Source organism: Sinohyriopsis cumingii, chromosome 18 (assembly GCF_028554795.1).
Source record: "Sinohyriopsis cumingii isolate HCF-2022 chromosome 18, ASM2855479v2, whole genome shotgun sequence".
Lineage (NCBI taxonomy): Eukaryota > Metazoa > Mollusca > Bivalvia > Unionida > Unionidae > Sinohyriopsis > Sinohyriopsis cumingii.
Genome location: NC_142978.1, coordinates 67,340,894 through 67,356,864, shown reverse-complemented (window position 1 = coordinate 67,356,864; position 15,971 = coordinate 67,340,894). Strand labels below are relative to the sequence as shown.

The window sequence follows — 15,971 nt, the reverse complement described above, 5'->3', positions numbered from 1 at the left end:
CCTTCGAGTACTTGTTTATCCTCTTGCGGTAAGAAATTCATAAATAATCTGCATCAGTCAAAAGAAGTTTCACTGTCTTATCCTGCGAATAGTTCTACATATACCATTTAATTTCATGCAAGGGATTCTTCAATAGTTCCAAAACCTCGAACATACAGTAAATAGTTCGGTTTTATTTAATTTTGTCTTATTTTACGCTAAACATATCCAAATCTCATCAATTATTTTTCTCTTTGTTAATGATACAGCAACTTCGAGGATATTTGTTTAACATTAAAAAATTCACTCCATCCTTCCAATAATAAGTTTGTTATTTCCTTAAATTATCCGGCTTTTTCCCAATTTCACTTCAGTCCATCAGTTTGTGCAAATGTCCTCAAATTCGTTATAAGCTTTCTAAACAATAATGATTTCCTTCAGTGTAGGATTTTAATCATTGTTGTTGTTCGAATTCTTCAATCTATGCCACCTTTTTAAGTTGCACAACTAATATAAAACTTCAAACGATGTATGAACTTTAGATTGCAGTACATGCTTGCTAGTTTTCAGACTAACTTCCATAGGTTGGTCGCCTTTCCTTTTCACTGAATCATCTTTAAAGTGAGAATAAATATGTTGTACTACGCACTTTTGCAAGTGATCGTTTAAATGTGTCCAAATATAGAGATAATATTTCCGTAGTTGCATAGTGTCTATACATATGTTCATGTATGTCTGTACCAGTTGCCCATCAATCATTAACGCTTAAATGTATGAGCACTTAACAGTCCTTTATATTAGGACAAGATGTCGCGTGTCCTGAAATTACATGGGCATTTGTACGAATATACTTTTCACCATTGCATAGTTTCTTATATGGTGTGACTCTAATCTAGAGGTGGCTTTCAAACCAATGTAAATATAATTTCTTTTTCAATAGATTTGTCATTCTTAGTAACGTCTTCTTCGTTATATAATTTGAAGTAAATGATATATTGTATATGAGATTCCACGAGGATGCTTTATATCAATGGGTTTTCTTAAGGTGAGTTGGGATATAATTGTTTCAATTAGCCATACAATGCTAAGACACAATCCGGAATCAAGTAACAATACACAGGTATTTTAAACGTGTAAGTTGTTTTTATTATCATTCAGTTGTTCAGTGATTGAACAAAACAAAAATATGAATTAATGCAATGAAGGAACACCAAATATTGCCATTGCATTTTGTTAATTGGTAATCAGCCATATTGGCGAAGATTTAGTTTTATGTGCAGGACCTCTTTCTTGATTACAAATTAAATCAATATCGTAAAAGCGTTGCACACAAAACATAGCACAAAACAAACATAACGTCATGACATTTCCATTACGAGTTGGATGGAAAAGGTAATTCATTTCAAGATTAGCCAGTATCATGATAGCATTCAAGAATGACAGTTTTTCTTGGTATATTGCAAACATCATACTAGCAGCGATTCAGAAAAGATGCAGAATAGCTTTTTCTTGGATGTATGACAGATCTGGCATTTGAAAATAATAAGTCAAATATTTTATTTTTATTCTTTGGGGTGGCTGATGCTGTGTAAACACAGCGTGAACCAGCTGGCAATGGTTTCCGCTTAAAGTTTTACCATCTATTTTCTGCTGATACGTTTTATGTTCACCACATTTGGTACGTTTGGACAATGTACTCTAGGTCCACAGGTTAAAGGTGCAAGGTCTCATGGATCGAATGAAGGCAACGCGGTTTACCTGAAAGTACTAATGTTCTAAGCCATGCGTCTTGACGAATATCTGCAGATAAATTTCTTCTGAGTTCAGCTGGCATTAAAATGTCATAAACCAAGGTCAGACGGATTTATAAACAAAGGAAATGATTTCCACCAAATAAGTCGCCTCCTAAGCTATACCAAATGACTACATTTTGTGAATGGTTTTTGCTTCATACACTCAAGGACCTTTTGATACGCTGATACATCTACCAGTGTTTAAAATTTAACACAGAAACAAAATATGGGTGCAGTATCTTTCCTTCAGCAAATATTCTCAAAATATTCTCCATGGCTTACGCTTAAAACAAAGTAGTCTTCTGTCGATTTCAGATCCACAATGTTCAAACTCATGACAGTTGTAGATAATAACGAATATAAAACATATAATCAGCATATTCTATTCGTTCATCAACTTGTTTAGTGAGAATTATATCTCGTCAGCGTGGGAATGTTATAACAGTTTATTTATTTCCTTTTTAGATCCGTTGAATGTGTCATCGGATTTGTGCATGCTCATATACAGACTTCAAACAAAAATGCAACAATGTTACTTCACGTTGGTTATCATCCTCGTTTGGTTTGGGATGGATATAAATGGTACGTGAACCGACCTTCTTTACTTTTTTCTACATAATTATGAACATTCTTGTGCATAATGTAGCACTGAACTCTACATTTAACAAACTTCACCCTTGAAAAAAATGTATTGAGATCTAATACTGATAGCACGTGTAGTTTACAAGACAGTCCAAGTCTTTTCTAAATAATCAATTCACTATTATAGTAATTCACATTTATAGCCGGACTTTAATCAACTGGGTTAATTAAGAAGAGTAAACAGCAGATACAAGTTCAATAATAACTTAATATAAACTTGCAATTTTACGATTTTAAATCTTCTCGTTAGTTATGAAAAAGGTTGAAATGAGCCAGGTTTGTTTGATGTCGTTCTATTTTCACTTTTGTTTCTCTCTCAGTTTATATATATATATATATATATATATATATATATATATATATATATATATATATATATATATATATATATATATATATATATATATGCAAATATTTTATACCCTTGTCTTCATCAGTGAATGATCGCTTATTATATTTCTCTCTTCATAACGATCAAGATTACAGTTGCTACAAAAATAAAGCTGGGTGCAATCTAAGGATTGAAACCACTAAAAATGTTTTCATTTTGCGTTTACATGCTGCCAACTATTTCTATGTTGCCTTAGTGGGTGCGGTCGTTTTTTAAATACCTTTATATTTATCCTTTCCCGAGCTGTCAGGCTGTCGAACTTTAACGTCACGTAGTTACGCACTTAATAGCTTGGGTAACTTAAACAAGAGTACCTAATGACAAGGTGTTCGTGATACACTCAAAGATATATACACAATATATATATATATATATATATATATATATATATATATATATATATATATATATATATATATATATATATATATATATATATATATATATATACATACATACATAATCACTATTGACTTTCGTTCTTGCGACTGATTTACCATGAATCAATACAAATTAAGGATGTTGTTTCGTTTGACTGAATTCCTTGAGCGTTCACCAAAATCTGTTGATACCTCAAGGATACCATGTTTTCAAGATCGTGATGAATACAAGGTTTTGGTCAGTCAATCAGTAAAGAAATGAATGAAAAACAATAAATAAATAAATAAATAAATAAATAAATAAATAAATAAATGTAGTAGCTGTTTATACTAACCAAATGATCATACCGATATGAAGTTGTCGTCATGCTATTTCTTATCATGTGAAGATGGTCCCCTATGATGACGATAGCAACCATGAAATACATTGGTATTGTTTAATAAAGAATGGTCGTAGTGACATGGTTGTGTTCACTAAAAGGCTTCTTCTCATATTTATTTTTTTATAAATGAAAATATTGCTGATATGCTTCTACCATTTAAGAGAACAAAAGTTGTGGCCTACTTGGTGATTTTTGTATCGTATATCAAACAGACATTATGTTGTTTGTTGACATGGGTTCTTTAATGGAATATTTCTTATGACATATTAGAATATCCTAAATGAAAATAGTGCTGCCAATCCTATGTTAAACATAGCTGCAATTGTGCCTATACCGATTGTAAGATCGTATTTGATATTCGTTAGAAGAGATATGGCTATATTATTCCGTAAATTACTCCGCTGTCAACATACATCCAACCCATTTTTTTTCTCACAGAAATAGATAAGTGTCCAAATGAGCGATATATCATTTGTCGTCACGAAGGCGAGAAAATGTACTCAGGCTCTCAGTGAATTTTAAGTCAGTTTATTCATATTCATGCAGCTACATGTGATGAAAGGTTCTTGCTCTTTGGTGGGTGAAGATGACAAATGGCTGCATGGAATTTACTGAAAAAATTATTTTCTTTACGAACCCGAAATGGTATAGGGTGAGTAGGGCAATTCGAATCGATAGTGGAACTAGTTACATGAACGAAGTAAAAAGCGTTGAATTACTAGATTTCTTCACAATTGTCTTCTATGATGAGCTTGATTTGTTAGTTTAAGAAAACAAGAAAACTATGTAGAACAGCAATGGTGCCTCGGGTTTAATCAGTTGGACAAAGTATATAAACTTTATTGCTAATAATTCTGCAAACTACAAAAGCACCATTCTCGACAGTTTTAATATTTTTATCACATTATGAAATGAACATACAAATGAGCTTAGTACACTATTCGTTTACTGTAATGCAAGTATACCAGTGTTAAGGCACATACTATTTATTATGGACATGCCCGAAGGATTTTAAAAGCTTTAACATTTCACAACATAAGTGAAATGATTTGTTCAGGTATTTTGATTGAGAGAATAGATCTATAATCTTAACCTTTTGGGGGCCTTCGAGCTTCTGAATTTTACTGGTTCCGATCCAGTTTAGATGTGTGGTGTTAGATTTGCAATTCATCGAATGCTAAAATTACTCTTCTTTGGAAACTACAAATAATTAAGGTTGATCTCGGCTACCCACTCAAAATTGCGTTCTAATTCAGTTTTAGGTCGCAATCGGTGCGTAATGACCACTTTTTTAAATGAACAACCTTAGTGAAGATTATGGAGCAAGGCTGTGGTAATAGTCAAATATTTAAAAATAGTCCATAACTGAGCACAAATGATTTGTTTAAGGATGTGCATCCTATCTTGAACGTCTAAAGGAAGCGTATTTGTACGGCTTACAAATACCAGCAATGTCACTGGATGGCATTCCACTTGGTGCACTTGTACTCTGATGCAAAAGACACAGGAAAAACTGAAACCAAATTTTGGACTTATAAATGAGTTTGGCTACATAAAAAGGCAAATTTTAATAAGCAGGCAATTATACGTTATATCTTCATTACAAATCTGTATCAGCAACTAAGATATCTTCTTGCTAACTACTTCATCTTCGAATCGTTAAGCTAGATGAACGTGAGATTTGCGTTTAAGACATATTTGAACAGTGAATACCTTTAATATGTACATGAAGAGAATAAAAAAGCAACTAATCATGGATGGATTTTAACCACATGACATTTCAAACAGATAATTGACGATTCCAACACGTCAGAATATATCGCTCATAGATAGATATCTTTTCTAACATCCGTTTTGAAGAAACATCAAATGATGCTACCAAACACCGCCTCTAGAAGATCTGTATGAATCATTACTTCAGTCTAAAAAGTTACGAAATCTCTTTAGTTCGGATAATCAATAGTAAATATGCATTGTATACATATTGAACACTAGTGTTTGGAAGAGACTTAAAGTATCTGCGTTGACTTAAATTATTAACGCACGTATTGAGCCATATGTGGCTTCTTGATAGTAAAGATAAATCTGTATACAGCACTGGAATAGACTCATCAGATGTTATCGTTAACGTGACTAGTTTACTTGTTATGACACTGCATATACGCCGGTGCAATGTTTATTAGCTTTTATTGGTCGGACAATACCCTGAGAGAAGGATACTTGACTTCAGTTATAATTGTATTTGCATCATAAACGTATCAAAAGAAGAATATATTTGTAGCGCACTCCTCTTGATTCAGTCTATTATGTTTATTAGCTTTTATGGTTCGGACAACGCCCTGTGAGACGGTTACTTGACTACAGTTATAACTGTATTTGCATCATGAACGTATCATAAGAAGAATATACTTTTAGCGCATACCTTTTGGTTCAGTCTATTATGCCGTGCGTACATCGTGTTGTACTCTATATTGTCCTGCTGAATATATCACATTTCCTTTTAGCGAGAAATACACCATCATTCTAATTAAACGTTTCGTAAACTTGAAGAATGATAGTTCAATTGTTTCAGCAAAGATAAAAATTTAATATCATTATAATGCTGTATTGTTCCATAAAATAAAAAAAAAAATTTTTCTGTGATAATTTATTATAAGCATTATTACGATGTACAACAGTTTGAAAACAAAAAAAGCGTTGGCATTCAGCATCGTTACGAATATGGCTACGGAAATGATAATTAGATGATCTTACTCAAAAATGCATTGTTACATTGTTATATGCTAAAATTGATTTCACTTAATTGTCATGTGAGTGTAATAATAAATATTGTATGTTAGATTTTTTGCTCTTTGCAACCTTTAATGCAGATGGTTTGAAATGGGCATTAAAATGAAATGGCAATGCATGTATGAACTTAATGAAGCCATTTAAATTTGTTTCAGGGATCGACTTTGTCTTATCATATATGTTGTGTTACAATCTGATGCATATCCATATATTTTCAACAGAGTATCCGGGTACTACAGCAATCTGGGTTTCTTTAGAAGGTACGTACTAAAAAAAAACCATTTGGTTCTATAGAAATAAGAGTAGTGACACTTTGCAAACAGCTTATGAAGGTTAATTGAGATGTTTGATGAATTATTGATATGTTCTGCTTTAGTTTAGGAATGATCTTTTAACTAAATTGTTATCCCTTTTATGTATTACGTCTTATGCATGTTGTAATGGGCTGGGCAACCAAACTGTTACACTCATTAAACAAATATGTAATATCGCCGACAGTTAAGCTTTTCAGTTATAAAAAATGTTGATTGGTGAAAGAAAAAGTATTTTTTCTTTCTTATTATGCCTCAATATGGGTGAGATTTTTAAAACATTTGAATTCACCTTTCCTATTACATCTTGACGTAATATATCATGAATACATATCATTTTCAGTCTTTCGCCCTATTTTTATATTAAATTTAAATTTTGGAACATTTCACTAAATAATCAGATATATAAACTTGTTAAATAATGTGATAGTGTTTGCGAAGCCAACTTTCCATTACTTTTTTACTTTGGATTTATTAAAACTATTCTGCTTTGTAGAAATGCTGCATGAATTCAATAGTGTTTGCAAAATTGTTTATTTATATTGCAATTTTGTATGCAGATTAATGATGCCTTCTACCCTTCATCTATTATTCCAATGCTGTGTCCGATAAAACGTGATATTAGTTTCAGGGTGATGTATTAACTGCTTATTCCATTTTGTAAGAATACGTTTTGAAAAAGACGCGCTCTTATATACTGCCTGGACTTTATAGCATCATACTTTTTCTTAATATGTGTGAATTGTGTGTCTGAACAATGAATAAAAATATATAGGCTCAATGTGCATCCCACCCTAGTCATCATCGGTCATTAAAGCGATCTAATCAATTTGAACAATATTACTTTAAATACCGTCTATTGATAATTTAAGATCATATTTATTCAGTAGCCAGTATAAGCTAGATTCTGTTTCCAGAGAACTTTGTTCCGTTTGTCGAGATTGATAAGTACTCACACGGAAAGTTAAATATTGTCCGTTATGAATATTAGACTATACGTCATAGCCATTCTCATTGTATCATATAGGTTATATTGCCAGCCCCGTGCACGGGAATTAATACATAGTCATATGGCGCGGAATTTCAAACATTACCATGGTAACATTGGTTTTGTTTGAAATCCCGCTAACATAGAATTATGCATTGAAAACAAGCACGCCACTGGAAATAATGTTAGATTTAATTGTTAAACTTGGAAATCAAAAAACGCTTGGGTGTAAAACTGTTTGAAAATAATGTTCGTGCTCATCAATAAAGAATGCATACATACAAATATATATTCCACGTGGAATTATTAGAAAACGAATAATATCTGAGAAGTGACGGACGAAGATCACATAATGATAAATTTGTTCGAAATCATACTCTTTTAAAATAAATGACAGTAAAATATAAACAGCAAGAAACCATAAAACCCCAGAAGACATAGCTGTCATTGAACCATTTGTCAAAGTCTCTATGGTCGTTGTCGATGGACAGAGAAAAACATGTATTGTGCGACAACGTAGCACTTAGCACTGTATTGTGCGACAACGTAGCACTTAGGTAATAAAATGTCTGTTATCATGGGACAAAGTAGCACTTAGGTAATACAATGTCTGTTATCATGGGACCATAGGACAAACACAGACCACATAAACCTTTTTGAAGATGGGAACATATGTAGAAAGTTCAAACGAATACCTCATCAATAATAAGCCTAGGTCAAGCAAATTTTCTTCCTACACAACATACCTAAACCTGTAAATACTGGAAGAGCAGTAATATCTTGATAATGGTTACAATACGGATACAATCTTCCAAGCCGGTACACTTTCTATAATGCTCCAGGTACAATCGATTTCCATGTTAAAAGTAAAGCAAAAAACCTCTACCATCCATTAATCTGCTTCTCTCCATTGCTGTAAATTTTGTGTACACTAGGATCCCATATTGATGAAATGAAAGCATGCAAGGAAACATGGCAAACATACCCTAGAAAAGTAAAAAATGCCATCTTGGAAAACTAGCATTGAAACTCATTCAGTCGAAAAAGAATAAAATGGAAGACACTACTTCAAAGGAAAATGCTAATAAAATGCAAACGAATTGAATGAAGAACTCTATTTGCAAATTAATGGCAATACATCGCAAGCAAACATTTTAATGTAGTGGGCAAAGTTAAATGCAGATGGATATCCTTAGTGTTTACAATCCACTCCAGTTGCTATGTTTCAATGACGGCACTGAAATTAAGTGGCAAGAGGTCAAGACAACGATTGACAATTTTATTACCTATCCTAATGAACTACATCATATAATACAGTTGGTGGTAAACAACAAAAATCATTGTAAACATTTTCCACACGGATGCAAACAATGCATCAATAGTGAAACAGCAATGTTTGCTAACATTTAGCTACCATACAAAAAATTGCCTTTAAAGTATCTCCTCTATCTAGGAATTATGGAACGGACATAATCCACTTTGAAAACTACTGGCGTTCGGGGTATACGTTTAGACCTGAATGTAGTGCAGGAATTTGGGATCCCTTCTGAAACAATGATATTGAAAAATTTATATATATATATATATATATATATATATATATATATATATATATATATATATATATATATATATACATATATATATATATATATATATATATATATATATATATATATATATATATATATATATATATATCTGTGTGTGTGTGTGTGTCTGTGTCTGTGTCAGTAACGGTAATTCTTACAAACGTGTCAATAATTTCACGCTAAATGATGATACTCGTTTCAATCTTGAAAATATTAATCGTTGGATTGCCAAATCCTTTTGCAGCATCAAGACTCAGACTAGCTCTCATTGTGTACTCAATGTTAACGTTATTATCTTTGGTAACTATTGTGATAAAAACAATATAGACTAGAGTACAATGACCTTTAATAAATTCTATTTTACATGCACCTTGCAGAGTAATTTCTAATGTTGCGTTTCTTCCAAGGCTGCTACATGAGTATTCGTCAAAATTCTTCGCGCAATCCGATTCCAAAGAATGGTCCTAGACATTGTTTTGATGCATGTCCAAACTCAACATACATAGGTTTGCAGGTATTATCCAGTATCATATATATACATATATATATATTTATATATATATATATATATATATATATATATATATATATATATATATATATATATATATATATATATATATATATATATATATATATATATATATATATATATATATAGGCATGTGTGTGTGTGTGTGTGTCCTTTGTTCTATTTCTATTCTTTGCTTCTATTCTTTGCTGTTGCATTTTTTTAAATTAAGTCAACTTCTTTCTAGTTTTACTGGGACTGATATATATATTATTAAATAAGTTATATGCATGTTTACTTGCAAACAGTATGTGTCCAGTTTACTTTGCTATTATTCAGACATGTTTGAAAAAAAATCTTCGCGCAATTCTTTTTAGTTTTACCGGGACTGATGTATCTATTCTTAAGAAAGTCGTATGCTCGTTTACTTATAAACAGGATGTATCCAATTTACATTGCTATACTTTTGAGACATGGTTGAACGTATAAACATAGTCGTTTGCTGACAATAAAATGTCAAAGTAGGCACATAATTCCTTCTACATTTGAAATTTAACGGAACATAATCGCAAGTTCAGTATGCAAAACTGTTGATCTTACTGGGAAATAAGTTGAACAAGGACACAATATCAAGTATCAGATATTTCTCAAAAATGTATTGACCCTTCTATATTAACGATTTGGCATTTTTGTGCATTTACGTCCTTTCTTTATGCTTAGGATTCATGGTGTATGTGCGATACAATTGGCAAAGATTACACCTTATCACAATTCTGCAATTCTCCATGCTCAGGGGAAATGGATATGCTTTGTGGATCAGGTCGAGGAATCGCCGTATATTCCAAAGGTAATTTAAATCAAACGATAATAGCAATATTTACATATACGTTGTGGATTATATTCCATATAATCCTCACAATCAACTTCACTTAGAATGACAGACAGGACAACAATATAGGAAGAATTTAAATTTAGCTAAGGTTAAGAGATTAATTAAACGACGACAAAAATAGACGCCGGTAACGATCCAAGTTAAAGTACGAATCATCGTATATTATAATAAACTAAATTAAAATACCACAATTTGAATAACCGTTTATTTTATTTCGGAAAAAGAGAATGAATTTACTGTCCAACGTATAGCATGTTTGATGGATCTTAACACCCCATCACTTTTTACATTTTGAGTAAATTGCATCTCAAAAGAAACTTGAATTATCATACGTACACTCGCATAATTTGCACTGTATTGCAAAGCTTAGTTTAGGGGGCCACGAGTGGTCGAGTGGTCTAAAGCGCTCTCCGTTACGGATCACTGCCATCTCACCTCTGTCGGCGTGGGTTCGAGTCTCGGATTCGGCTAATGTGGGTATGTGAGAAATCTTGCCTGTAGCTTCTCGTGGGTCGGTGGTTCTTTCTGGGGGGGTTTCCTGTGTTCTTCCTTCACCATTAATACTGGCAACCATGTATAGTCTATCGTGTGCTGAAAATGGCGTTAAACCCTACAACAACAACAACAACGGCTAGTTTACATTTTTGCCTAATTTGGCATTAGCTTGTACGGATCACATTTCAAACGCTTGGCAGATCTGAATAATGGCAGATTACAGTTATACGAAGCATACTCCTATTCTGATCACCGGGACTACTTCAAAGATTGGATTGGCTGTAAGATTGACCGAGGAATTGGGAACAAAATATAAAAATACTTAGATACATTAGAAACAACTCAGATCACCCTCCTTCTAAAATGTCCAGGGTGTTTTGAATGGGAAGTATCGGTATACATTGATGTTAGGATCCATGGGATTCACATTGTACATGCAAAGAATACAAGACCAGACCGTTTGTTTGTCTTTATAGCTCTTACATTCAATAGCAAAGCAAAAATTGTATTTGACGGGTTACAATATTAAATTGCACATCTCACTATTGGATTATGATTATCACAGACCATTAAATCTAACATATTTAAAGCTATTCATCAATAATATTTTTGATTTTCCCCGATCATGAAATTGCTTAAGCAACCAATCTGTATGATGAATTTCCACAAAAGGATAATTGATATAGAGTAGAGCAACACCCATTTTAACATTTATTAACTATATTTCTCTCTATAAACCAGTCAGTGCTCGGTATTTCCATTAAAACTGTCAGCGTCAAAAATGTAATTTGTCAGCACAGAATATGCAGATTTGTCCATTGTTCGTGTTCATCAATCAGTACCTCTTCTTTATCAACGTGCTATGACACAGAGCCACCATTTTGTCAGGAAATATGAGGGTTATAAGGCAAATGACATGTGATTTAGTCAGGAGAATTACTTATTCTGTAACTATGAGTAAACTTATATAGCTACTTGCATGACAACATATAATATGGCCCCGTACGTTTATAGGAGTGAGCATAAAAGTTTACATGTTGTTCGCCATTCATATACTGTTTAACAGACAACTAACTTCACAGAGGAAAGGAACTCTGATCGGTATATGATGACAGCGAAATCGAAGGAGGTTATATTGAGAAGAATGTAATTAAAAATTATATCTCAACATGTGTCGGAAATCTCTGTATCAGTGTTTGCTTTGTGAAGTTGGTGATAAACAGTTGACAGTTAGCATATGGCATTATGGGGATAAATATAAATAGTCTAACTGGCTGACTTTAAATTTGTTAAATTTGATCGTCTGCATTAATGAATATAATATGCTGAGAAGTGATATCAACTAGAAAGATCATTCAAAACTATTTATTCTGGCCTTTTAATTAAATCAGATATATATATATATATATATATATATATATATATATATATATATATATATATATATATATATATATATATATATATCTGTGTGTGTGTGTGGAAATTGAGTTATTCGAGGTATCCATATAATGGACTTGATAGAGTGTCACTTAATGACTTTATAAAAATATGTTCTGTGGGTTTGGTCAGTGTAAACATGACAAGTACAAGTTGAGACAAGTGCCAGAATGAAATATCGTAGTTTGATGGAGAGGCATGGGAGATACATGTAAAGTTCATTGATATACATGTTATATGAGTAAATTAAAATTCACTAAAATTGAATTGAATAATACCACATCAGAGAGAGAGAGAGAGAGAGAGAGAGAGAGAGAGAGAGAGAGAGAGAAAGAGCGAGAGAGGACCATTTAATACGATCACGGATTTAAAATATTTTAAACGTTTCCATCTCCTTCAGAATTATCCCCCTTACCCTTGCTCGATCTTATACCACCCCTCGTCCACGTACAAGCGGTGTGTGGGTTTGGGATCAAATGGTGAGGATGGATATGTGTTGGTTGATACGGGTGTTAAAGCCACAGGGTTAACGGAATAGAAACAAGATACCAGAGCATATTTCATTCATCGTCTGCTACTTGTATACTACACAAAACATGGATTTAAATCGTGTAGTAAAACAAATTGTTCAATATGTTAACATGTGATTTCCGAAATACAGCGGAGCTCTCTTTGTGACAATGTCCTTAGATAGATAAAGTGTAAAACTTGATTATGTAAGGCTAAAAAAGAGAAAATAAAGAATGCAATATGTCAATAAAGATACGACTGTGAGGGCAAAATTATTATTAAATTGATTTTCAGACAAATTAATATAAATATAATTGTCGAATAGATATAGTGCATACACAACATGGGGCATAATCTTGATACACTTATAATTAAGATAATTCATAGAACTAATTATTTTAGCATTACATTTTACTGAAGCAAAATTGTTTCCTAATTTTACATTCACAGTTAATCCGGCGCAGAGTATCAGCGTCAGCAGTGACTTTGGATGTGTCTACGTGAATGTATATGTGCCGTCTAGTGGGATAGGTCACAGCTTCAAGTTGTATGCGACTAACAATTGCTCCGAAGAACATTTTTATGCCTACTTTGATGGTAACTTACCTTCAGATCTTTATGGATGGTATTTTCACTCATCGTATACAACATTCAATTGGTTCTACATGTACTTCATCTCTCAGATGTTTTCTGTTTTCGATGACAAAAGTATTAACATCCGATGCACTGGAGAATAATTACAGCAATCATGTCAAGTGGAAAATAACTGTTTTCACATGCAAGACAATTGAAGGCTGAGACATTCTTAACTGTTGAGTCCTTAAACTATGTTTACTTAAAAATTTTGAATGCAAATATATTCACTTTTTCACTACCCTTCATACACATATAGAAGGTACCAAATATGTACAGAATTAATATTTTTGTTTTTAAAGCAGTTAATAAAGCAGGAAACATGATATTTACCAAAATGTGCCGGAGATTGTGCTCTATCTGTCTATGCTTTTGTGTTTATTTTCAAAAATATATTTCATTTGTAACTGTATTTAGTGCTACCAATTCGTACTACAAAGTTATATATGCTTTTTGAAATTTTAATAAAAACAGAATTTAACAATGTATTCGCAGATTAGTAGTTCGTCAATAAACTTTCGGGTCTAAACAGTTTCAGTTTCAAAATGAGAGGTACTTTCTACAAAGAGTCAAAGAAAAGAATGCATCCATTATATGCTTACATGGAAAAGTACTGGTGTACAGTTGCTATCCTCTTGTTGGAATAAATTTGATTCTTTATTGTTCACATAAAAGAATGCGTCTGTAAGGAAAATTATAACCTGTTAGAGTTATAAGCTAATGTACAAATATTTTCATGCTGATGTTAATGCTGACCTTTTATAAATATTCGAAATATAATATTAGGGCGGTTTACTGCTGATGCATTTCTGTAATCAAATGGTTCTCCTTTGATCATCGAGAACACAGTGCAAACGTTTAATTGGTTTGCGATGGCATCAAGAATGTACTGTCAAGATTTATATCAGAAGTTATTATAATTACAAACTATGCCCAGAGCTTAATATTAACTGGTAAAGTTTTTTTTAAAGATTTATGTGAGTGGACCCCTCTTTTGAAATTAAGGGAATTTGGCAGTTCTTATTTCTTCAACAAAGATAAAGGATGTATATAAAAAAAACAGCTAGACTGGAGAAGCCAAAGAAATGTTTCGCTAACTGGAAATGTTCCTTGGATGCTATCCCTTAGTTTGCCTAAATTCATTAATCTTTTTTTATAACACTGACCAAGCCTCGTCTGTATCAAAAGTCACTGAATACATGACGTTTGCAGTGAAATTGAGGCTATAAAAGTAATATGTTAAATTGAATTGACATTTAATATCATCCAGTTACACTCATTTGTATATTTAACACACATTTCCTATTAGAACTAGCTTTGTAAACGAAGATGGTTTATGTCAAAAGTTTGTTTCTAAAAAAAATATTTATAAAGTATGCAGGCACACGGTTATTTAATTAGGGAAAAATCAGTGATTTTTGTTAATCCATAAAAATAATTTTAGCGTGATGTTATTTATGTTTTGCCACTATACACAATTTAACCTTTAACTGTTCAAGAATATTATTCTCAAGATATTCTTAATATGGTAACATATTAAAACCTGCTGTGAAAGATTATATTAGATTTAGAGTCAATTGTGTGCCAAATGTATATAAGTAAGTGATCATGTATAAAAGTCAAATTACAAAACAAATTAGGATATTGCCCCATATACCATGTCAAGATGTGACGCAGAAATAAATAAACAATACTTAAAACTTATGTTTAGCAGTAAGTGTTGAAATAATAAATGTAATGCAAGTTCGATATTAAATAAACACTTGTAGTAATGCCATATGCGACTATAATGATATCAGGTGATCAGCATGTATTTTTCTAAATCAGATTCATATTACTTTGCAGGTATTAACGCACAAAAATGTGTATATGAACGTGTATTTGAAACCTGGTTTAAAGCTCGAGACAAGTTTGCATCAATGACTGGAATCAAATTCCTTCTTCCAGAACAATATGTGAGAGATGATATTTGTCCACCACAGATAGATCAGGGAATCAGCATATATGACGGAAAGTTCTGGATAGGAATGATCTGGATTGCAACAGGTACATATATCTCCGCCTTTTAATACCATCTTGATCCCTATTTAAGGATCGATCTCCAACTCCGACCACTTCGCAGTGCTAGCACGTAGACGTATGCAACAAGACTCTTCTTTTTTAGGACACATCAGTATGTTGTATAGTGCATATGAATATCTGCATTGATAAATATTGGAATCTATATAATGTTTTGACATT

At 32.4% G+C, this 15,971-nt stretch overlaps 1 protein-coding gene across 2 annotated transcripts in view; it reads left to right on the top strand.

Annotated features, from left to right (window-relative positions):
• The window catches only part of LOC149776847 (uncharacterized), a 31,033-nt gene that overhangs the window by 1,066 nt on the left and 13,996 nt on the right, over positions 1-15,971 (top strand). Inside the window, exons 2-7 of one of the 2 annotated variants that reach the window (XM_089942656.1) lie at positions 2,238-2,354; positions 6,580-6,618; positions 9,657-9,763; positions 10,481-10,607; positions 13,548-13,694; positions 15,678-15,776. In XM_089942656.1, coding sequence (XP_089798782.1) covers positions 2,267-2,354; positions 6,580-6,618; positions 9,657-9,763; positions 10,481-10,607; positions 13,548-13,694; positions 15,678-15,776 — 607 coding nt within the window. In that variant the 5' untranslated portion in view covers positions 2,238-2,266. Of the gene's footprint in view, positions 1-2,237; positions 2,355-6,579; positions 6,619-9,656; positions 9,764-10,480; positions 10,608-13,547; positions 13,695-15,575; positions 15,777-15,971 lie in introns of both variants that reach the window. The other variant, XM_089942655.1, reaches the window with a different exon arrangement.